This window comes from Manis javanica, chromosome 5, assembly GCF_040802235.1.
Source record: "Manis javanica isolate MJ-LG chromosome 5, MJ_LKY, whole genome shotgun sequence".
Taxonomy (NCBI): Eukaryota; Metazoa; Chordata; class Mammalia; order Pholidota; family Manidae; genus Manis; species Manis javanica.
Window position 1 is genome coordinate 14,967,088 of NC_133160.1, and position 17,174 is coordinate 14,984,261.

Genomic DNA, 17,174 nt, shown 5'->3' on the forward strand with positions numbered 1-17,174 from the left:
AGCAGAATTCTGTTGTTCCGGTATGAAGGTCAGAGATGTGTCAAAGATCCATTCTCAGGGATAAGAAGAGGAAATGAGACTGAACCCAAGGGAGCCTATCTCCACGAATATTCCCTCCTCCTTGACATTCCTCAGCCCACTTTGTGCTTTGTCTGGACACTTGCTGATTCATGCAGAGGTGGAGGGAATAATGGGCATAGGGTCAAGGGAATAATGGGCCTAGGGTCAAGGGAATAATGGGCCTAGGGTCAGAACAGAAAAATCTGCTAGTCACATGGGCTGGGCACAGGACTCCTGGACCAACAGGGTTCACACATTGGCCAGAGATGGGCCTCCAGTTTTCTTTGAGAAAAAATTATTTTTAGAAAATGATAAATGTACAAAATTCATAAATCAAATAGGACTCTGAGGTGGATAATGAAAAAAATCAGTTCCTGGTCTCATTCCTCACTTTTTTAGCTGCTTCCGTTAGTATTGGCTTCTGTGGGTCTAAACAGCATGACTATACTGCTATTCTTCCATCTTTTAGTTTTAAAAATTATCAAGTGGCTCCCTTCCCACTACGGAACATGAATATTAAAATCTTGCCCATCTAAACACGCTCTTCTGTTTTTTTCTAAAGTTAATTAATAGTTAGCTCATTTGATGGTTTGAAATGTTAAATATATAAATAAACTCTGATCAAGCTGAAAATATCCTCTTACAAAAATCATATATTGGTTTTGGTTTATTTGTTTTCATCTTTCCTGGAGCCTTTCATCCTTCTGTTCCCACCTGGACATTTGCTCAACTGTCAACCTGGCCCATCCTGTCCCAGCATTCTGGAGATTCCCTTTTTCTCTCTTTTTGTTGAATGTCCTGTTCTCTGGATTTAGTGTTTTCCTCTTCCTAAAAGAATATTTTTTAAAGTTGTGGTTAAGTCTGTGTAACATAAAGTATGTCAGTTTATCCATTTTTAAGGGGACATTCAGAGGCATTAAGTACATTCACAATTTTGAACAACCATCATCATTGTCTATTTCCAAAGCTTTTCATCATCCCAAAGAGAAACTCTGCAGCCATTAAGCAATAACTCCCCATTCTCCCTTCACCCCAGCCACTGGTAACCTCTAATCTACTTTCTTTCTCTGAATTTGCCTATTAGATGTTTCATGTAAGTGGAATCATACAATAGTTGTCCTTTTGTGTCTGGAGTATTCTACTCAGTGTAATGTTTTCAAAGTTCATTCATGTTTATTTCTTTTTATGATTAAATAATATTCTGTTGTGTGGACATTCCACATTCTGTCTCCGTGTTCATCTATCAATGGACACCTGAATTGTTTCCATCCTTTGGATATTAGGAACACTGCTGCCATGAACACTGGCATACAAGAATTTGTTTCCAATCTTTCAGGTATTTATGTGGGAGGGAATTGCTGAGTAATATGATAATTCTATATTTAGCTTTTTGAGGAACTGTTCCTCAAACAGTCAAATTGTTTTCCATGGTGGATGCACCATTTTACATTCCAACTAGCAATTTGTCCACATCCTTGACAACAATTATTATTTTCCATTTTTAAAATTATGTCCACCCTATTTGGTATGAAGTATGTTTCACTGTGGTTTTGATTTGCATTTCTGTAATGACTAATGATGTCAAACATCTTTTCATGTTTTTATTATCTTCTTTAGAGAGATGTCTAGTCAAATCCTCTGTCTACTTTTTATTTGGGTTGTTTGTCTTTTGTTGTTTAGTTTCAGGGGTTCTTTATATATTCTGCATATTAAATTCTTGCCAGATATGTAATTTGACAATATTTTCTCCCATTCTGTAGGTTGTCTTCATTTTCTTGATAATGTCCTTTGATGCACAGAAGTTTTTAATTTTGATGAAATTCATCTATTTTTTCTTTTGTTGCTTGTGCTTTTGGTGTCACATCTGGAGTCCAATTGTCAATTCTAAGCTCATATTTACCTCTATATTTTCTTCTAGGGGTTTTATGACTTTTGCTCTTATATTAAGGTCATTGATCATTCTGAGTTCATTTTTTAAAATTAAAATATTGATACACAATCTTATGTTGGTTTCAAACATACAATACAGTGGTTCAACAGTTACCCATATTATTAAATCCTCACCCCCTCTAGTGTAGTTACTATCTATCAGTGTAGTAAGATGTTACAGAATCATTAACTGCATTCTCCATGCTGTACTACTGTCCCCATGACCAACTTATATTGTGATTGTGAATTACTGTGCCCCTTATCCCCTTCGCCCTCCCCTAACTCCCATCCCAACCTTTCACCCTTGGTAACCACTAGTCCCTTCTCAGTGTCTGAGTCTACTGCTATTTTGTTCCTTCTGTTTTGCTTTATTTTTATACTCCACAAATAAGTGAAATTGTGGTATTTGTCTTTCTCCACCTGGCTTATTTCACTGAGCATAATACCGTCTAGATCCACCCATGTTGTTGCAAAATGGCAGGATTTCTTTAATTTTTATGGCTGCATAATATTCCATTGTGTATATGTACCATATCATCTTTATCCATTCATTTATCAATGGACACTTAGGTTGCTTCTATTATCTTGGCTATTGCAAATAGTGCAGCAATAAACACAGGGGGGCATATGTCTTTTCAAATCAGGGATTTTGTTTTCTTCAGGTAAATTCCTAGGAATGGAATTACTGGGTCAAATGGTATTTCTATTTTTATTTTTTTGAGGAACCTCCATATTACTTTCCACAGAGGTTGCACCAATTTACATTCCCACCCACAGTGTAGGAGGATTCCCAATTCTCTGCATCCTTGCCAGCATTTGTTATTTCTTTTCTTTTGGATAGTGGCCATCCTAACTGGCGTGAGGTGATAATCTCATTGTGGTTTTAATTTGCATTTCCCTCATGATTAGTGATGTGGAGCATCTTTTCATGTATTGAGTTCATTTTGTAAGGTGGGCATCCAGTGTAATTTTTTTTCACATGTGGAAATACAGTTGTTTCAGCAGCATTTGTGGGAAGAGACTGTTCTTTCCCCATTTTTGGATTTGACACTTAGCAATAATCAATTGGCCATAAACATATGGGTTTATTTCTGGACTCTCAATTCTGCTCAGTTGGTCTTTATGTCTGTCCTTATGCCAGTATTATACTGTTTTGATGACTGTAACTTTGTAGTAAGTTATGCCAGTATCATACTTTTTTGATTAAATTTGTAGTCAGTTTTGAGATCAGAAGTCTGAGTCCTCCAACTTTATTCTTTTTCAAGAAGTTTTTAGCTTTCTGGGGCCCCATGCAACTCCATATGAATAAGAATCAGCCTTTCCATCCCTGCAAAAAAAAGACCAATGGAATTTTGGTAGGGTTGGCATTGACTCTGCAGATCACTAGGGGTGGTATTGACATCTTAAAAATATTAAGTCTTCCTACTCATGAATGTGGGTGTCTTTCCATTTACTTAGGTTTTCCTTAATTTCTTTCAGCAATGTTTTGTAGTTTTCAATATCTAAGTCTTTCTCCTTGTTAAAATTTATTCCTAGGTATTTTGTAGATGCTATTGTGAATGAGATTGTTCTCTTAATTTCATTTGTGGATTGTTTATTGAGGTATATAGAAACACAAGTGATTTTGTGTGTGTATCTTATATCCTGCAACTTTGCTTACTTTATTAGCTCTAGCAACTCCTTTGTGGAGTCATTGTATACAAGATCATGTAATCTAAGAAGAGAGGTAGTTTTATTTCTTCTTTCCCAATTTGGGTGTCTTTGATTTCTTTTTCTTAGCTAATTGCTCTGGCTAGAACTTCCAGTACAACACTGAACGGCAGTGGTGAAAGTGGGCTTCCTTGTCCTGTTCCTGATTTTAGGGAGAAAGCTTTCAGTATTTTACCATTGAGTATAATGTTAGCTATGGATTGTCTTTGTAGATGCCCTTTATCATGTTGAAGAAGTTCCCTCTATTCCTAGTTTCCTTTTTTATTGTGAAAAGGTGTTGGGTTTTGTCACATGCTTTTCTGCGTCAAGATAATGTATTTTTTTCCCTCATTCTAGTAATGCAGTATATTATATAAGTTGATTTTCTTATGTTGAACTACCCAAGCATTCCTAGGATCTTCCTCTTTTTGATTTATTCTCATTTTGATAGCACACATCCTCCAGTAGATTCTTAAGGAAAAGTGTACAGGAGGTAAAACCTTGTATATTTGAAACCTTGTATATTTGAAAATGTTCTGCCTTCATATTTGATTGACAATGTGACTGGGTACAGAATTCTAGGGCGGAAATAATTTCCTTTAGAATTGCAGAGATATTGCTGCATTCTCTTGCTTCCAGTGTTGTTATTGAGAAGGTCAATATTCATGTTCATTCAATTCATGTTCCTTAGGATGACACCTGTTTTATTCTCTCTGGAAGCTTTTAGATCTTCATTCTCATTATTCTAACATCTCACAATAATGTGGCTTGGTGTTATTTCTTTAATGTCCAGTGTGCTGGGAATTCAGTGTGACCTTTCAATTTGGAGACTGGTGTCTCTGAAGTCTGTAATTTCCTTTTTTTTTTTTAAGTTTGTTTTTGCTTTATATGTAAAATTTCTCTGTTCTTTCTTATTGGCATTCCTATTAGGTGTGTATTGGACCTCCAGCTAGTCCTCTGATTTTCTTATTCTTCCTCATTTTTCATCTTTTTATTCTACTTTCTAGGCAATATCTTCAACTTTATCTTTCAATCCTTGAGTCGATTGTCTGTGCAGTGAAAATTTAAATCTTCAGAAGTCCTTTCTTGTCTTTTTATGTTTCTTTTCCTTTTATAGCAGCCATACCCAGTAGAGGATTAGCTTCTGACAAGGGAGGATCAATTCTTCCACTTTGATAGGTAGGAAAGAAGGAAGGATGGATGTGGTGGGAAGATGCTGGCAGATGAAGTGGCAGGAAGATAAGTGTACTCACAACTTCTATTTTCTCTGTGACATAGATGGTGAAGAAAGGTAATAGGATAGGAGGTTTGAGGAGCATGAAATGGGAAGTCAAAGCTAACACCCCAAAAAACCCTGATGCTTCTTGGGCAGCCCTGAGTATTCACGCTGTAGCAAGAGCCCATTAGTCAACCCTGGTACCAATCTGTTCAGCCAGATAAGTACTGGGTCAAGGTGTGGATAAGATGGGATCTGAGCTCCATTGCTGGTATTCTTCTAGACAAGTGGTCTGAAAGAGCACCAGAGCAAGGGAATTAAGGATTTGACAAGAGGGGGGTTACTGTGATCAAACATGGCATTTCTGCCACTTGCCCTTCTGCTGACTCAGTCTTTGGAAAACTTAAATTCTAGCTGTTCAGTTTGTCATTTCCCCACCTGAAAGTTTGATGTTATTTTAAAAACTGGAGGTTTCTTTGAATTCTCTGCCCTTGGCCATTTATAAACTGTCAAGGATCAGACCCTTTCCACACTGTTCTCTGCGGGTTCCCACTGCTTATATTTCTCAATATAGACAGATTACCCATTTACCTTTATCCTTTGTTTATCTTTAAAATACAAGAAAAACCAGATTTGTTAGGACCCCCATTATAGCAAAGAGAATGCTTTTTTCTCCTCAGCAAAGGCACTACTGATATTTGTGTTTTGGGGATGCTTTGTCATGAAAATAGAAATGGACTCTGACTGCATATTATCCAGTAGTTCAAGTTTATTTGGGTTGTTTCAATACACTGACAAAACACACCACATTTTATCTTTTTCTCCCTCAAGAGTCAAGAATCACTTTATCTTAAACCAGAGGATTCTCTTAAAAACACACACGTGTGCATGTGCACACACACGCATACACACACACACACACAAGGCAAGTACAAAAAAAGGAACTCCACCAAAGTGCATGTGAATGAAAGTGCAAACAGGCTTCATTTTCATACTCTGGGATCATTCTCTCTGCTTCAGAAATTAAACAGAAAGGTCCTCAGTGCCCTAGGCCAGGGCTGGGCAAGGGCTGGGTGAGGCTGTGGGGGCCAAAGGGTAAGCGGTGTCTGCTGCTAGACAGCAGGGCAGAGGGCACATGCCACAGGCACCGGTGCCAACACCCTCCCAGCACTGCGCTCCCAGGCCACGGTGTGAGGATCTCATTTGGGAACAGGATGGGGGGGAAGAGGCAGTGGGGTGAACAAAAAAACAGATCTCCTTCCCCTTTTATGATTTGGTTTCTTTCCAAAGTGTTTGATGTTGGTGCAGAAAGTGCTAAGGCCTCAAAGTTTGGAGTCTGGGAGGCGCTTTCCTCCAGGGCCCTCGGTCCATCCTGCCTTTCCCATAGACAAGCATCAGGAGTGTGGCTGGCAGAACCACATGGCAAAGCTGTCCCAGCCCCGCTCCTCAGCAGCGGTGAGCGCAGCACAGCTGTGTGTACTCGCTGCCTTTCCACACCACAAAGCCAGCGAGACTCTCTCAGTTTCGCAGAGGGGTGGACAAGACCAAGCACCTGCTGATTTTGCCACAAACCAAGCAACCAAGACAGGGAGGCGAGGCTTGCTCCTCCGTACTCTTGGCCAAGAGGCACTGATGTAACTTCCATAAACCCAACCTTCTGCCCGAGGCAGGGACTCCCAAGGTTTGCTCAGAGTGCCTCTAAAGGCTGGAAGGGCAGGAACATCTGGAACCCTGTGGGAGTTCAGCTGGGGGTGGGGGAGACTGAACGGCTGCCCTGACAAGGTTGTCTGGGCCCATGTGACAGAGGGTCCCCAACTAGGCCGGGGCAGGACATCAACATAGCTTTGGGTTTCCCGTTTCTATGGGAAAGATAAAGTTTCATATTGTAACAATAGCCCTTGATAGTTTCCCAACACCGGGCCTCACATCTCCACCCTGTCAAACAGTTCTGAGAGTGCTACACACACACACGAGAGAAGGGGTCTAGGGAGGGCGCCCCTACTCTACACCCTGCAGGCCTGTTTCAGCATCTGGGGCCACAGGAGCGTGGCAGCTGCCCCTCACCTTCATGTGGGGTTGGCTCCTGCTGGGGCCTCTGTCCCCATCCACCCACCCCAGGCTAGGAGGAAGGTTTGGTAGTGGCTCAGTGGAGGCTAGACCCCCACTTGGACCCAAAAGCCAAAGGCCCAGAGCTCCAGCAGACACCTGACTGGCAGTGCAGGACAGATGGAGAGTAGTAAGAAAGGCTTAAGGGACATGGAAAATTCAAAGAATTCACCTTTCCAACTCCTAACTTCAGTGGTCTTTGTAAGACTGCTCAAGAGTAAGACATTTAAGGGACAGTTGAAGGTAATGTTGTGGGATATGTGTGCTAGACAAAGTACTACACTCCCATGGCATGAGGCCTGGCAGGCAAGGGGCCCTCACCCTATGCGCAACACTTGGCAGAGGTCCATGGCTGCTGAGAAGGATGCATGTCCAGTTTTGGGAGCCACCATACCTGTTGGAGCTGCCCCTCTGGCCCAGTACCCGAGATTGTCTGATGTACCCCTTGGGCTAGCCTTGGCTACTTAGCTGGCCAGGCTACCTCCCCCTTACACCCAACACAGGAAAGGTGTCTGGGGAACACACGCGGACCCTTAACCTCTGCTGCAGAGGTAAGACATCTTCCAGCCACCTCATCTGCTGGAAAGAGGACTTGGCACAGGATGCTAAAATGCCAAGTAGGCCAGAACTGGGCATGTTTAGAAGGCATCTTGGCTTAGAACCCCCCACTTCTGGGCAGAAGGAGAGAGGCAGCCAGAGACTCCTAAAGGATCCTATGAAAACAATTTTCTGAGGCTCACTCATCAGAGGGAGAAGCGCTGGTGGAGTCTGGCTGGGCTGGAGGCTCTGCCCAGGAAACCAGGTAGCAAAATCAGCAGACAGAAGGGAGGAAGGGGTCTTTTTGAGTAATGTTTGTGGTTGGATCATTTCTTGGTACCAAGTACGGAAACAAGGAAAGAAAAGCTCAAAGAGATGCTGAAGAGAAAAGGGCCTCAAGTTGGAGGACTGGTGTTCTACAGACTGCTCCTAACCGCTAAGAAGAAGGCCCTTTGGTGATAAAACAAGCAGGCTGGAGATGGGGCTGCCATAGGCAGGGAACTTCCAACCTGTTGTATCGGTGATGCTCCCCAACCCAGTCACACCCTCGCCAGCTGCCTGGTGGCAGATGAGCTCCAGGACTTGGGGCATAGGACTCCATCTTCCCCAGGGCTCCTCTGCTCCCATGTACCTTGTAGGAAGCAGCCCCAGAGAAAAGAAGGTCCACCCCAGTAAGGTACGGATTATGGTGGGGGGCACAGGTGGGATATGAGGAACTCAAGTTGAAAAGGAAGCATCAGCTGCAGCGGGAGGCCCAGCTCGGGCTGGAGGAGGGCCGAGCCCTGAGCCACTCACTTTAAGGTGTCATCGGCGTTTTTGAACATGAGAATGGCATTATAGATCTTCAAGGCTGGGCCCAGCTTGACGCTCATGATCTTCACAATGTCTGCCTGTGTCAGCAAAAGGAAGGCCTCGCCGTCAATCATCTGAGGGGCCGGGGGAGCGGGGTGGAAAGTGGGGAGGGTGGACGGGGTCAGGAGCAGGAGCGAAGGAAGAAGGGGACATGCACGGGGAGTCAGGGAGGAAGGAAGAAAATGGAGTAAAGGGTAAATGGGGGAAGGGAAGGAGGAGGGGGAGGAGAAGAGGAAGGAAGAGGAGAGAGGAGAAGGGAGGGAGAAAGGAAAAAAGGAAGACAGCCATGGGGACAGAGAAGGACAGAGAGACACCCACTGGTTTCCCCGTGTTCACACACACACTCTTTTTCTTTCTTCTGCCTGCCCTGGGTTTCAGAGCGTAATACACAGTAACATACTGTCTTCAGAGTCCTCACTGACAGTGGCTGCAAACACCCTGCTGTTGCTGTCCCCACAGAAACCTACCCGTCAATCTCAGTGCTGCCAACAGAGAGGGAGGAAGGGGGGAAGGAAGGAGGGAGGGAGGGAGGAAGGACAGTCTGTTGGGCCAATACCCAAACGTTCCTGATGAGATCACGGTATTCTGCTGCCTTTCAAATACCCTACGGTGACCTGTCAGGTGGAAATGGGCCTCCCAGGTCTCACGTTCTGGGTCTGGTGAATACAGGCATGTCCTCCGCCCTATCCATGCAGAGGGCACCTCAGACAGAGATCAAAGCGGGAGCAGTTCTCACAGGGTTTGTCATTCCTCTGTCCCCCCAGTGTTTCCTTGAGGGGAGAAGTGCCCCAGATAGTGACACCCTTGGACCTATGGAGCCCTCTTTGCTGATCCCAGGCAAATGTGTTTGTGCAGAAACACCCAGTTCTGGACTCCCTGTGCTGCTTAGGTTCTGGGGTTCCTCTTGGTGGTTCCACTGACTCCCAGAGCCTAGTCCCGGAAGAGCTGGGGCCACCCCACAGAAGAGATCTTGGCATTTTAAAGTTCAGAATATAAAGGAAAGAAGCCCCAGACATAGTTAAATATGTAGCATGGTTTTTTTATGGGAGTTCACTTATTCTCATTCAGAGCACCCACTGGTATGGTTCCTGTACATCATCCAGAGATTGCTCACCACTTTAACTGACAAAGCCCAGATGCTAGGTTCTCCAAATAAAGACTGGAGTTTGTGGTCTTGCAGTTTGGAACCGTGTAAGGGAACAGTGGGATCATTTCAGAACATACAAGACATTGTACACATGCTGGTTTGTATAGGGAGTTTTGAGCCATAAGATCAGGATAAAGGTAATACTCTGACCAGGAAGGTAGAGGAAATAAAGAGGAAAATTGAAAAAATAAGCCAAATGCACGAATCTACTCTAAGCAATAGCCTGAAGTGTGAGGACAGGACCAGGGCATTTCTCAAGGTGAGGTCACCTGGATAAATCCTTAGAAAGTGGCACAGCCAAGCTCAAATCCAATTAGCCCTGTCCAATCTGAGTGAGGAAATGTCTGTGCTATCACAACAGAAAGGCAGGGTCCACAAGGAGCCTGAGAAAAAGGGGCTTTCAGGGAGCAGAAATTTGCCAGTGATCAGCTGGCTGCACTGTCAGCAGAGCCTGCGGCCCGTCCTCCCTTCCTCGGAGCTCCCACTACACTAGCACACAATTGACTCCAAGCCCTTACCACACTCCACCAGAAGCAGCAGCCTACAATTCTGTCTCAGGGAGCCTTCAAAGCAGGGACTTCTCTTACTTCTGTATCCTTCTCCCCTTACGCTGGGCCAGGCACAGAGCAGACATCAGTAATGACCTGCTGAATGAATTAAACACCTACACAAAGGCTGCAAAACGGGGACAGAGAGAAGACACAGCCTACTTCCCTTAGGTCCATCAGTGCCGACTACCAGGCTGGACACACTGCCCAGGAGACCATCTCGCTGCTCTGCTCTCATTTCTCACACATGAGCGTCCCTGTAATGACTGGTCTGTGTCCCAGCTGCAGAGAGTCTTGACCCATGTGCCTGAATGCCCTGAATGCATCTATTCAGCCAGAGACATGCATCCCATCCCCTGGAGCATGTGCTTCCCTGGGGAAACTAGTGATGGGGGCCAGACCCTGCAGAAGGTAATCTGCAATCCCCACAAAGGTCTTGCTCCACACTGAGATTCTATTCAATGCTGGCACTATATACCAGGGTACCACCGCCCCCCCGATCTGGCTACTGCTTTTCTGTATCACAGACCATGCTGAACTGATATGCAGCAGACAGCCCTTCTCCCAACAAGGGGGAATCCTACAGGATCAAACTCTTGGGTGGCACTGGAGCTGGCTGAGCGACTGCACTCGGAAAGCACTGATTTATGATCTGCTGTCACCTAAAGAAAGATCTCCAGTGGGGGCCACCTGGTTCTGCTCTGTCTCATTAAATGTGTGTGGGGAAGACTTGGCTTAATTAAAACACAGAAGGCTTAGTTTTCAAATGTACAAGTTGTATGAGGCTAAAAAGGCTTATTAATATCCAAGATGACAGAATCAAGATTTAAAGCAATGAGACGATGAAACCAACAAGGTAACATTTAATAGGGATAAATGTAAAGCTTTATGTTAGGTTAATTAAAAAAAAAAGCCCCATGGTACAAGAAATACAGTGGAAATTTTGGTTAAACTATAAGTGATAATGAATATAACAGACACTCGGGGACTTTCATGAACATCAAACTGGTGATGTGGCTATAATAAAGCTAGTGCAATCTTAACTTTCATTAACAAAGATACAGCATTCAAATCTAGGTGAAGAGAAAACTACCCAAATGCCCATTAACTGGAGAACTGTGGGATATTCAGAAAATGGAGCGTTACTCAGCAATCAAAATGAACAAACTTCTGGCATACAGAATAACATGCATGAACCTTGAAAACCTTACATCGAAAAGAGACAGACACAAAAGAGTACATGCTGTACAATTCTATTTATATGAAGTTCAAGAACAGGCAAAACTAATCTGTGGTGCCGGAGGGATGTCGATTATGGGGGACTCTGTGGGGGGGGAAGGGGGTACACAGGAAATCTCTGTACCTTCCTCTCAATTTTGTTGTGAACCTAAAACTGCTCTTACAAAATAAGGCCTTTTAAAAAACAAAACAAAAAACATCGAGGGGAGCAGCAGCCCAGTGTGTTCTGTGTGGGTCAGAGGGCACTGGATACAGAGTGTAGCTCTGGACACACATAACCCTAAGGAGATCTAGGTGAAGAGAAAACTACCCAAATGCCCATTAACAGAACTGTGGGATATTCAGAAAATGAAGCATTTAGGTTAGCATCCAGAATGGGGTGGAGTTTGGGAGCTCCACCGCACAAAGATCCTGAGAAGAAACTGGCTGCTGGGCCTGGGTAAAGAGACTCTTCCAGGAAAAGCAGAGCAGACTTCTTTCTATGGGCACCTGACCTGGTGTGGGCATCTATGGGGAGCTGAGACTGTATTTTCCTGTGTGAAGGAGGGTGCACAGGAGGGTTCTGTGTATTCTTTGGGAGGGAGGCCTACACAAACTCAAATGTCCCTTCCAGTTTCAAAGGCTACAAATTAGGACAGTCATAACAAAGTTCTTTATTGAAGGACAACTACACATTAAAAGTCAGAACTACCATTGACTGAGCCCCTGTTATCAGGCATTCTGGGATTGTGATATGATTTATATATTACTCTATAGCATTATATTCACAATACTATATATACGAGTGACATAATTATACCAGGCATTCTGGTACAAAGATCCATTCATCATTTTCACTGTTCACAAAGGCCCTGAAAGGTTATCATTATTACACCCATTTTATCTCCATTTGACAGATACGAAGATACAGAGTCACAGACAATAAAGAGCTCAAACTGGCAGAACTGGGACTCAGACCTAAACTGCCTGCAAAGCTGGTACTCTTATCTACAACTCACTGCTTCTTATCTTTGGCTAGCTTTTGGGTCTTGATTTTAAGTGTATGTTAGGATCTTTGCAGTAAACGGTAATACCTTTGCCACTCAAAATTAACTCTTATTTACTGACTGTCATAGGTGAGCCTATGTTTGGGAAATGGAAACTGGGCGGAGAGCAGAGGGGTAAATGGAATCCAGTCTCTGGGATGCCTGTTGCTTCCTAGGATGGTCTGAACACAGAGATTCTCAAGCTGGGCCATGGTTCGTATCAGATTTTTCCAAGACACGGGTCACTATGACCAGTATGACTCAGACAGCACAAGAGAGAGCCCTCCCTGGCTGGGGGTGGTGATGGAGAGGGCACTCGCTTACTGCCGTCTCAGTGAGTGGCCTCTGGCTCCACTCTGCACTCGCACCTTACCTCATCTTTGAAGAGTCGGGCTTGGTCCTCACATCCTGTCAGGGTCTGAACGAAGCCGAAAACCTTGGAAACCAAAGAAGACATGTTGCCAAAGGGATGTAGGCTGGGAAGCATGGGGGAAAGGTGGGCCTGTGGGCACTTGGTGCCCTCTGGGCTGTGCCAGTGCTGCTTTTTCTTATCAGCCGAAAAGGACCCTTTTCTCTGTGCTGCTGGGTGGGCAGGGGAAGCCCAGGGCTAAGGCCTGTCTCTCCCGCTGCACTTCCAGCTGGACGGGCAGCACACTCCTCTCCACCCACCAGGATGGGCCTGTGGAAGAGTCTCAGTCGGCCTTGCGGGCAGCGAGGAGGGGTTGTGGCCCAGAGATGAGTGTCAGGAGCAGCATCTGGCTCTGCTTGAGGGCCTCTCCCCAGCTTTCCTTTCAGGGTGTGGGCAGAGGGCAAAGCAGGACAGGAGAAGAGGGAGGGGCCGTCGCTCCTCACCTCATCGATGGTCCACTTGGCAACTGCCGAGGCCGAGATGCCCGCCACTCCCGGCAGGAGCTTGCAGTGCTGTTCCCAGCACACGGAGAGGGAACGGTCGGGGTGCGCCGACAGGGCTGACAGGAAGAGGGACTGGGGCATGGCATCGGCGGTCAGTGCTGGAAGGAGGAGGCAGAGGCAGAGGCTGGCAGGCCCATGCCAAGGACGAACCTGGTCCCTGAAGCCTGTCCAAACCCACACCATCCAGGAGGACGTCCTGGTCACCTTGCGAGCCACACGGCGACTGGATCTGACTCCTCACCCGGTGACCGCCCCTCACAGTGAAGTGGGTTCCTCTCCTAACAGACCCAGGTTGGTGGTTAGGAATGACCCAGCCCCATCTCTCTGAGGTTGCCTCACCCTGGGCCCTACAGGATGCCCCCTGGAGCTGCTGCAGCACCCCTAAGCCATCCCCTAGATACCCTGCATCAAAATGGCCTGGGATATCCAAGCATGCCCAGCCCTGACAGCAGATGCCCATTCTGTTTTTACTCCTCACATAAAACCTTTTAGGCTCTAACCAACTTTTGCAAAGCAAGGTGATTTTGCCTGAGATCAGACTTACCCTGCCCAGTCTGAAGCCCACCCCTCCAGCCATTGACCCGGCCTCAAGCCCCACTCCTCTGCCCTGCCCCCCGAGCCCAGGGCATGCTCTGTCTCCTGGCACCTAGTGGGTGATCTCTGACCCACTCATCAACTCGATGCTGCCTACCACTCTCATTCCTGGTCTGCTCGTGGAATCTCTGGCCCCTGACCTCCAGCCTCAAAGCTGCTCCACGGTCTGCTGACTGACGCTGCTCTGCCTGGCGTCCTTCTCGGCCAGGCCTGGTGCTCGCCCATGTGGACTTCACCTACCTCTGGCAGGGCTGACAAATTGGCCCTGAAGCCCTCACCAGCCTCAGCTGGGCTTGGGCCATGTGGCCACTGTCCCAAGGGGCTTGCCCTGCCTCTGCCCACAGTCCAGGACAGCCAGCTCTTTCCTGCCCACTGGGTGCCAGTTCTAGACACCCGTGACCGCAGCACCCCACTGCCCCTTCTCACAGGCCATCCCTGCTCATCACAGACCATCTCCCCCTGCTCCCCTTAGGCTGGGCTGTCACCCCGGCTCCTCAGCACCTCCCCTTCGTCCTGAGCCTCTGCGACCCCATGATCAGCCCCACTGACTGTTCCCTACAACTTTGCCTCCCTGCTACCCTCTCTGCGCATCAGCCCAAACCCGAGCTCCTGCCCTCAGCCCGAACAGCAACACCTCGGCACCACTGAGGAGCCTGCTGCCAAAGCGTAGCTCAGCCAGCTCTCTCAGGACCTGCTTGGGGTGCAGCCGGATCTCTCCTGACAGCTGCCACACTGGCACTCCATCTACCTGGGCACAGGTTGGGCTTCCTGTCCACTCAGGCACTCCTCTCTGAAGCCCTGTATCTTGTTCTCCATCTACCCTGGTGAGGGGCTAAGGGACAAGGGCAGGTCTGTAGGGGGTTTCCTTCTTATCTTTCTGTCCCAAGATGGGACGGAAATTCTCAGGCAGTCATGGTGTCTTATCTAACTGCAAGCCATCGAGGTGCAGGTCAGAAATAGTCTTCTATTTCTTCCTTTTTTTTTGGCTTATAAACAACAGAAATTTATTCCTCATAGTTTCAGAGGCTGGGAAGTCCCGGTTGGATGGGCCAGCAGGCCTGGTGAGTGCCCACGTCCTGGTGCACAGATGGCCATCTCTTCCCCGTGTCCTCACACGACGGAAGGGGCGGGGGAGCTAGTCCTCACGGAGCCTCTTTGATAAGGGCATGGCTCCCTTTCAAGAGGGCTCCACCCTTACAACCTGCTCACCTCCCAAGGGCCCCATTTCCTATTATTACCACATTGGAGATTAGATCTCAACATATGACTTTTGGGGGAGCATCAAATGTTCAGTACATAACACTAAGTTAATAAACATCTGCTTCACAACCACAGTATAAGTTGATCAAGGGAGCTGTTGAACCAATGTGATGCACATTTGAAACCAGTGTAAGATTATATATTAATGACACTTTAATTTAAAAAAAAAGAAGTTAATAAACACCTGCCAAACTGGCACTGTGGCAAGGCATGGGGAACCACAGAGGAAAATGCAGTGTCCTGGAAAACACACTGGGCTCAGAACTGGGAGGCAGGGTTAGTTCCTTACTAACTTGCTGTTAAATCCTGGCAAGTCACTTAATATGGGCCTCATTTTCTCCACCTGAAAATGAACGGTATGGGTAAGGAAATCTTTGTGCTTTCCTCTTTTTCTTTCAACAGCTGACACTCATGGGGCTCATGACAGGCCCCACAGGAAGGGTGACACCCATGAGTGGCTCACGGGCAGGGTGAGCAAGCTGAGTCCTGTCCTCTCCAGGCAGCCTTCCCCAGGGAGCTGTTTTCCAGCGAGCCCTGGGGCCCACACTGAGGAGGTCTGCCCGTGGATGTGGGAGAAGCCTCCTCCAGAACAAAACCAGGAGCGACCAGTGTCCCCTCTGTGTGAGAGCCAGCTGGGAGAACAGGGGAACCCTGCACAGAGGTCAGAGACTTGGGTTCTGTTCCTAACTTTGTCCCTGAGGTGCCTGAAGGCCTGGGGTGACTCCTTTCTCACCTTCTTTGGGCTGCAGCCTCAGTTTCTAGAAAGACAACTTCCTAGGCTCTCAGGATAATTTTGGAGTGATCACAGCACATATGCTCCCTGTGATGATGAGAACCTGGCCTGGCAACAGGAGCTGACCAGGTGGACCATGGGCAGGTAGACGAGGTACCCAATGTAGTCCCATCCTGCCCTCACTTGGGGGGCATGGAGGCTGCCCCGACCCTCCTTACTCAAGCCTGAGATGCAGGAACTGCCTTCTGTTTCCAGGAATGGCAGCAAGGGAGACTCAGGCTAGAGAAAGGACTAGTAGTAATACCAGCAGGTAGTTGTGCCAAGCACTTTACATGACCATCTCCCACCACCTTTTGAGGTGGGCACCATTATCAGCATTTTACAGATGAGAAAAACGAGGCTCTGCGAGACAGTGTCACCTGCCCAAGGTCTCAGCCGGCAAAAGACAGTCTGACTTCAGGGTTGTGCTTTAAATCACTACATATTACCCAGGTTACAGAGACTGCTCCTGAAGAACTGGAACAGCTTGAGTCCTTCCTAGGAATTGCAATGGGCCAGGTGATTTCTCATGGTCTTGTCTAGCTTTAAAATGATGTGCACTCAACTCAACTGAGGCAAGATCCCCAGCGTTGCTGAGATGAACTCATCACCCAGTAGAGGGCTCAGTCACCCTGTCCCTCCGAGCATGCTCCAGGCCGAACTGCATTCCCCCAAAATTCATGTTGAAGTCCTAGTCTTCTGTACCTCTGACTGTGACTGTATTTGGAGGCAGAGCCTTTAAAGAAGTGATTAAGTTAAAATGAGGCCTCTAGGGTGGGACCTAATCCAGTCTGGTATCCTTGTAAGAAAAGGAATTTGGATACACAGAGAGACCCCAGGGGCACACACACACAGAGGAAAGAGCGTGTGAGGACACAATGAGGAGGTGGCCGGCTGCAAGCCCAGGAGAGAGGCCTCAGGAGAAGCCAGCACTGCCAATTCCTTGGTCCTGGACTTTCACCCTCCACAGGTGTGAGAAAATAGATTTTTGTTGTTTAAGCCCCCCAGTCTGTGGTACTTGGTTATGGCAGCCATTAAGCTAAAGGAAACCGGGAAGGGAACTGATATTTGGGTTCAGAGCTACGTGTCTATTTTACCAGCAGCACAGAGCAGAAGCTAGACCCGAGGCTGAATCCCAGCTCTGCTCTTCACAAGGACAATGGCCTTGGACAAATGACCTCACCCCCCCAAGCTTCCCATTCCTCTTCTCTCAGATAGAGAGAATGATATCCACAATACAGGATGCTTCTGAGAGTCAGTAACGATAGAGCTGACCCTTGAACAATGT

General features: G+C 46.7%; 1 protein-coding gene across 9 annotated transcripts in view; it reads right to left on the reverse strand.

The window, feature by feature from the left end:
* Positions 1-5,567: 5,567 nt before the first annotated feature.
* Positions 5,568-17,174, reverse strand: part of L3MBTL1 (L3MBTL histone methyl-lysine binding protein 1) — a 42,959-nt gene continuing 31,352 nt past the window's right edge. Inside the window, exons 19-22 of one of the 9 annotated variants that reach the window (XM_037012935.2) lie at positions 13,201-13,358; positions 12,722-12,784; positions 8,333-8,463; positions 5,568-6,446 (exon numbers count right to left, since the gene is read on the reverse strand). In XM_037012935.2, coding sequence (XP_036868830.2) covers positions 6,413-6,446; positions 8,333-8,463; positions 12,722-12,784; positions 13,201-13,358 — 386 coding nt within the window. In that variant the 3' untranslated portion in view covers positions 5,568-6,412. The other 8 variants (XM_037012929.2, XM_037012931.2, XM_037012930.2 and 5 more) reach the window with 8 other exon arrangements.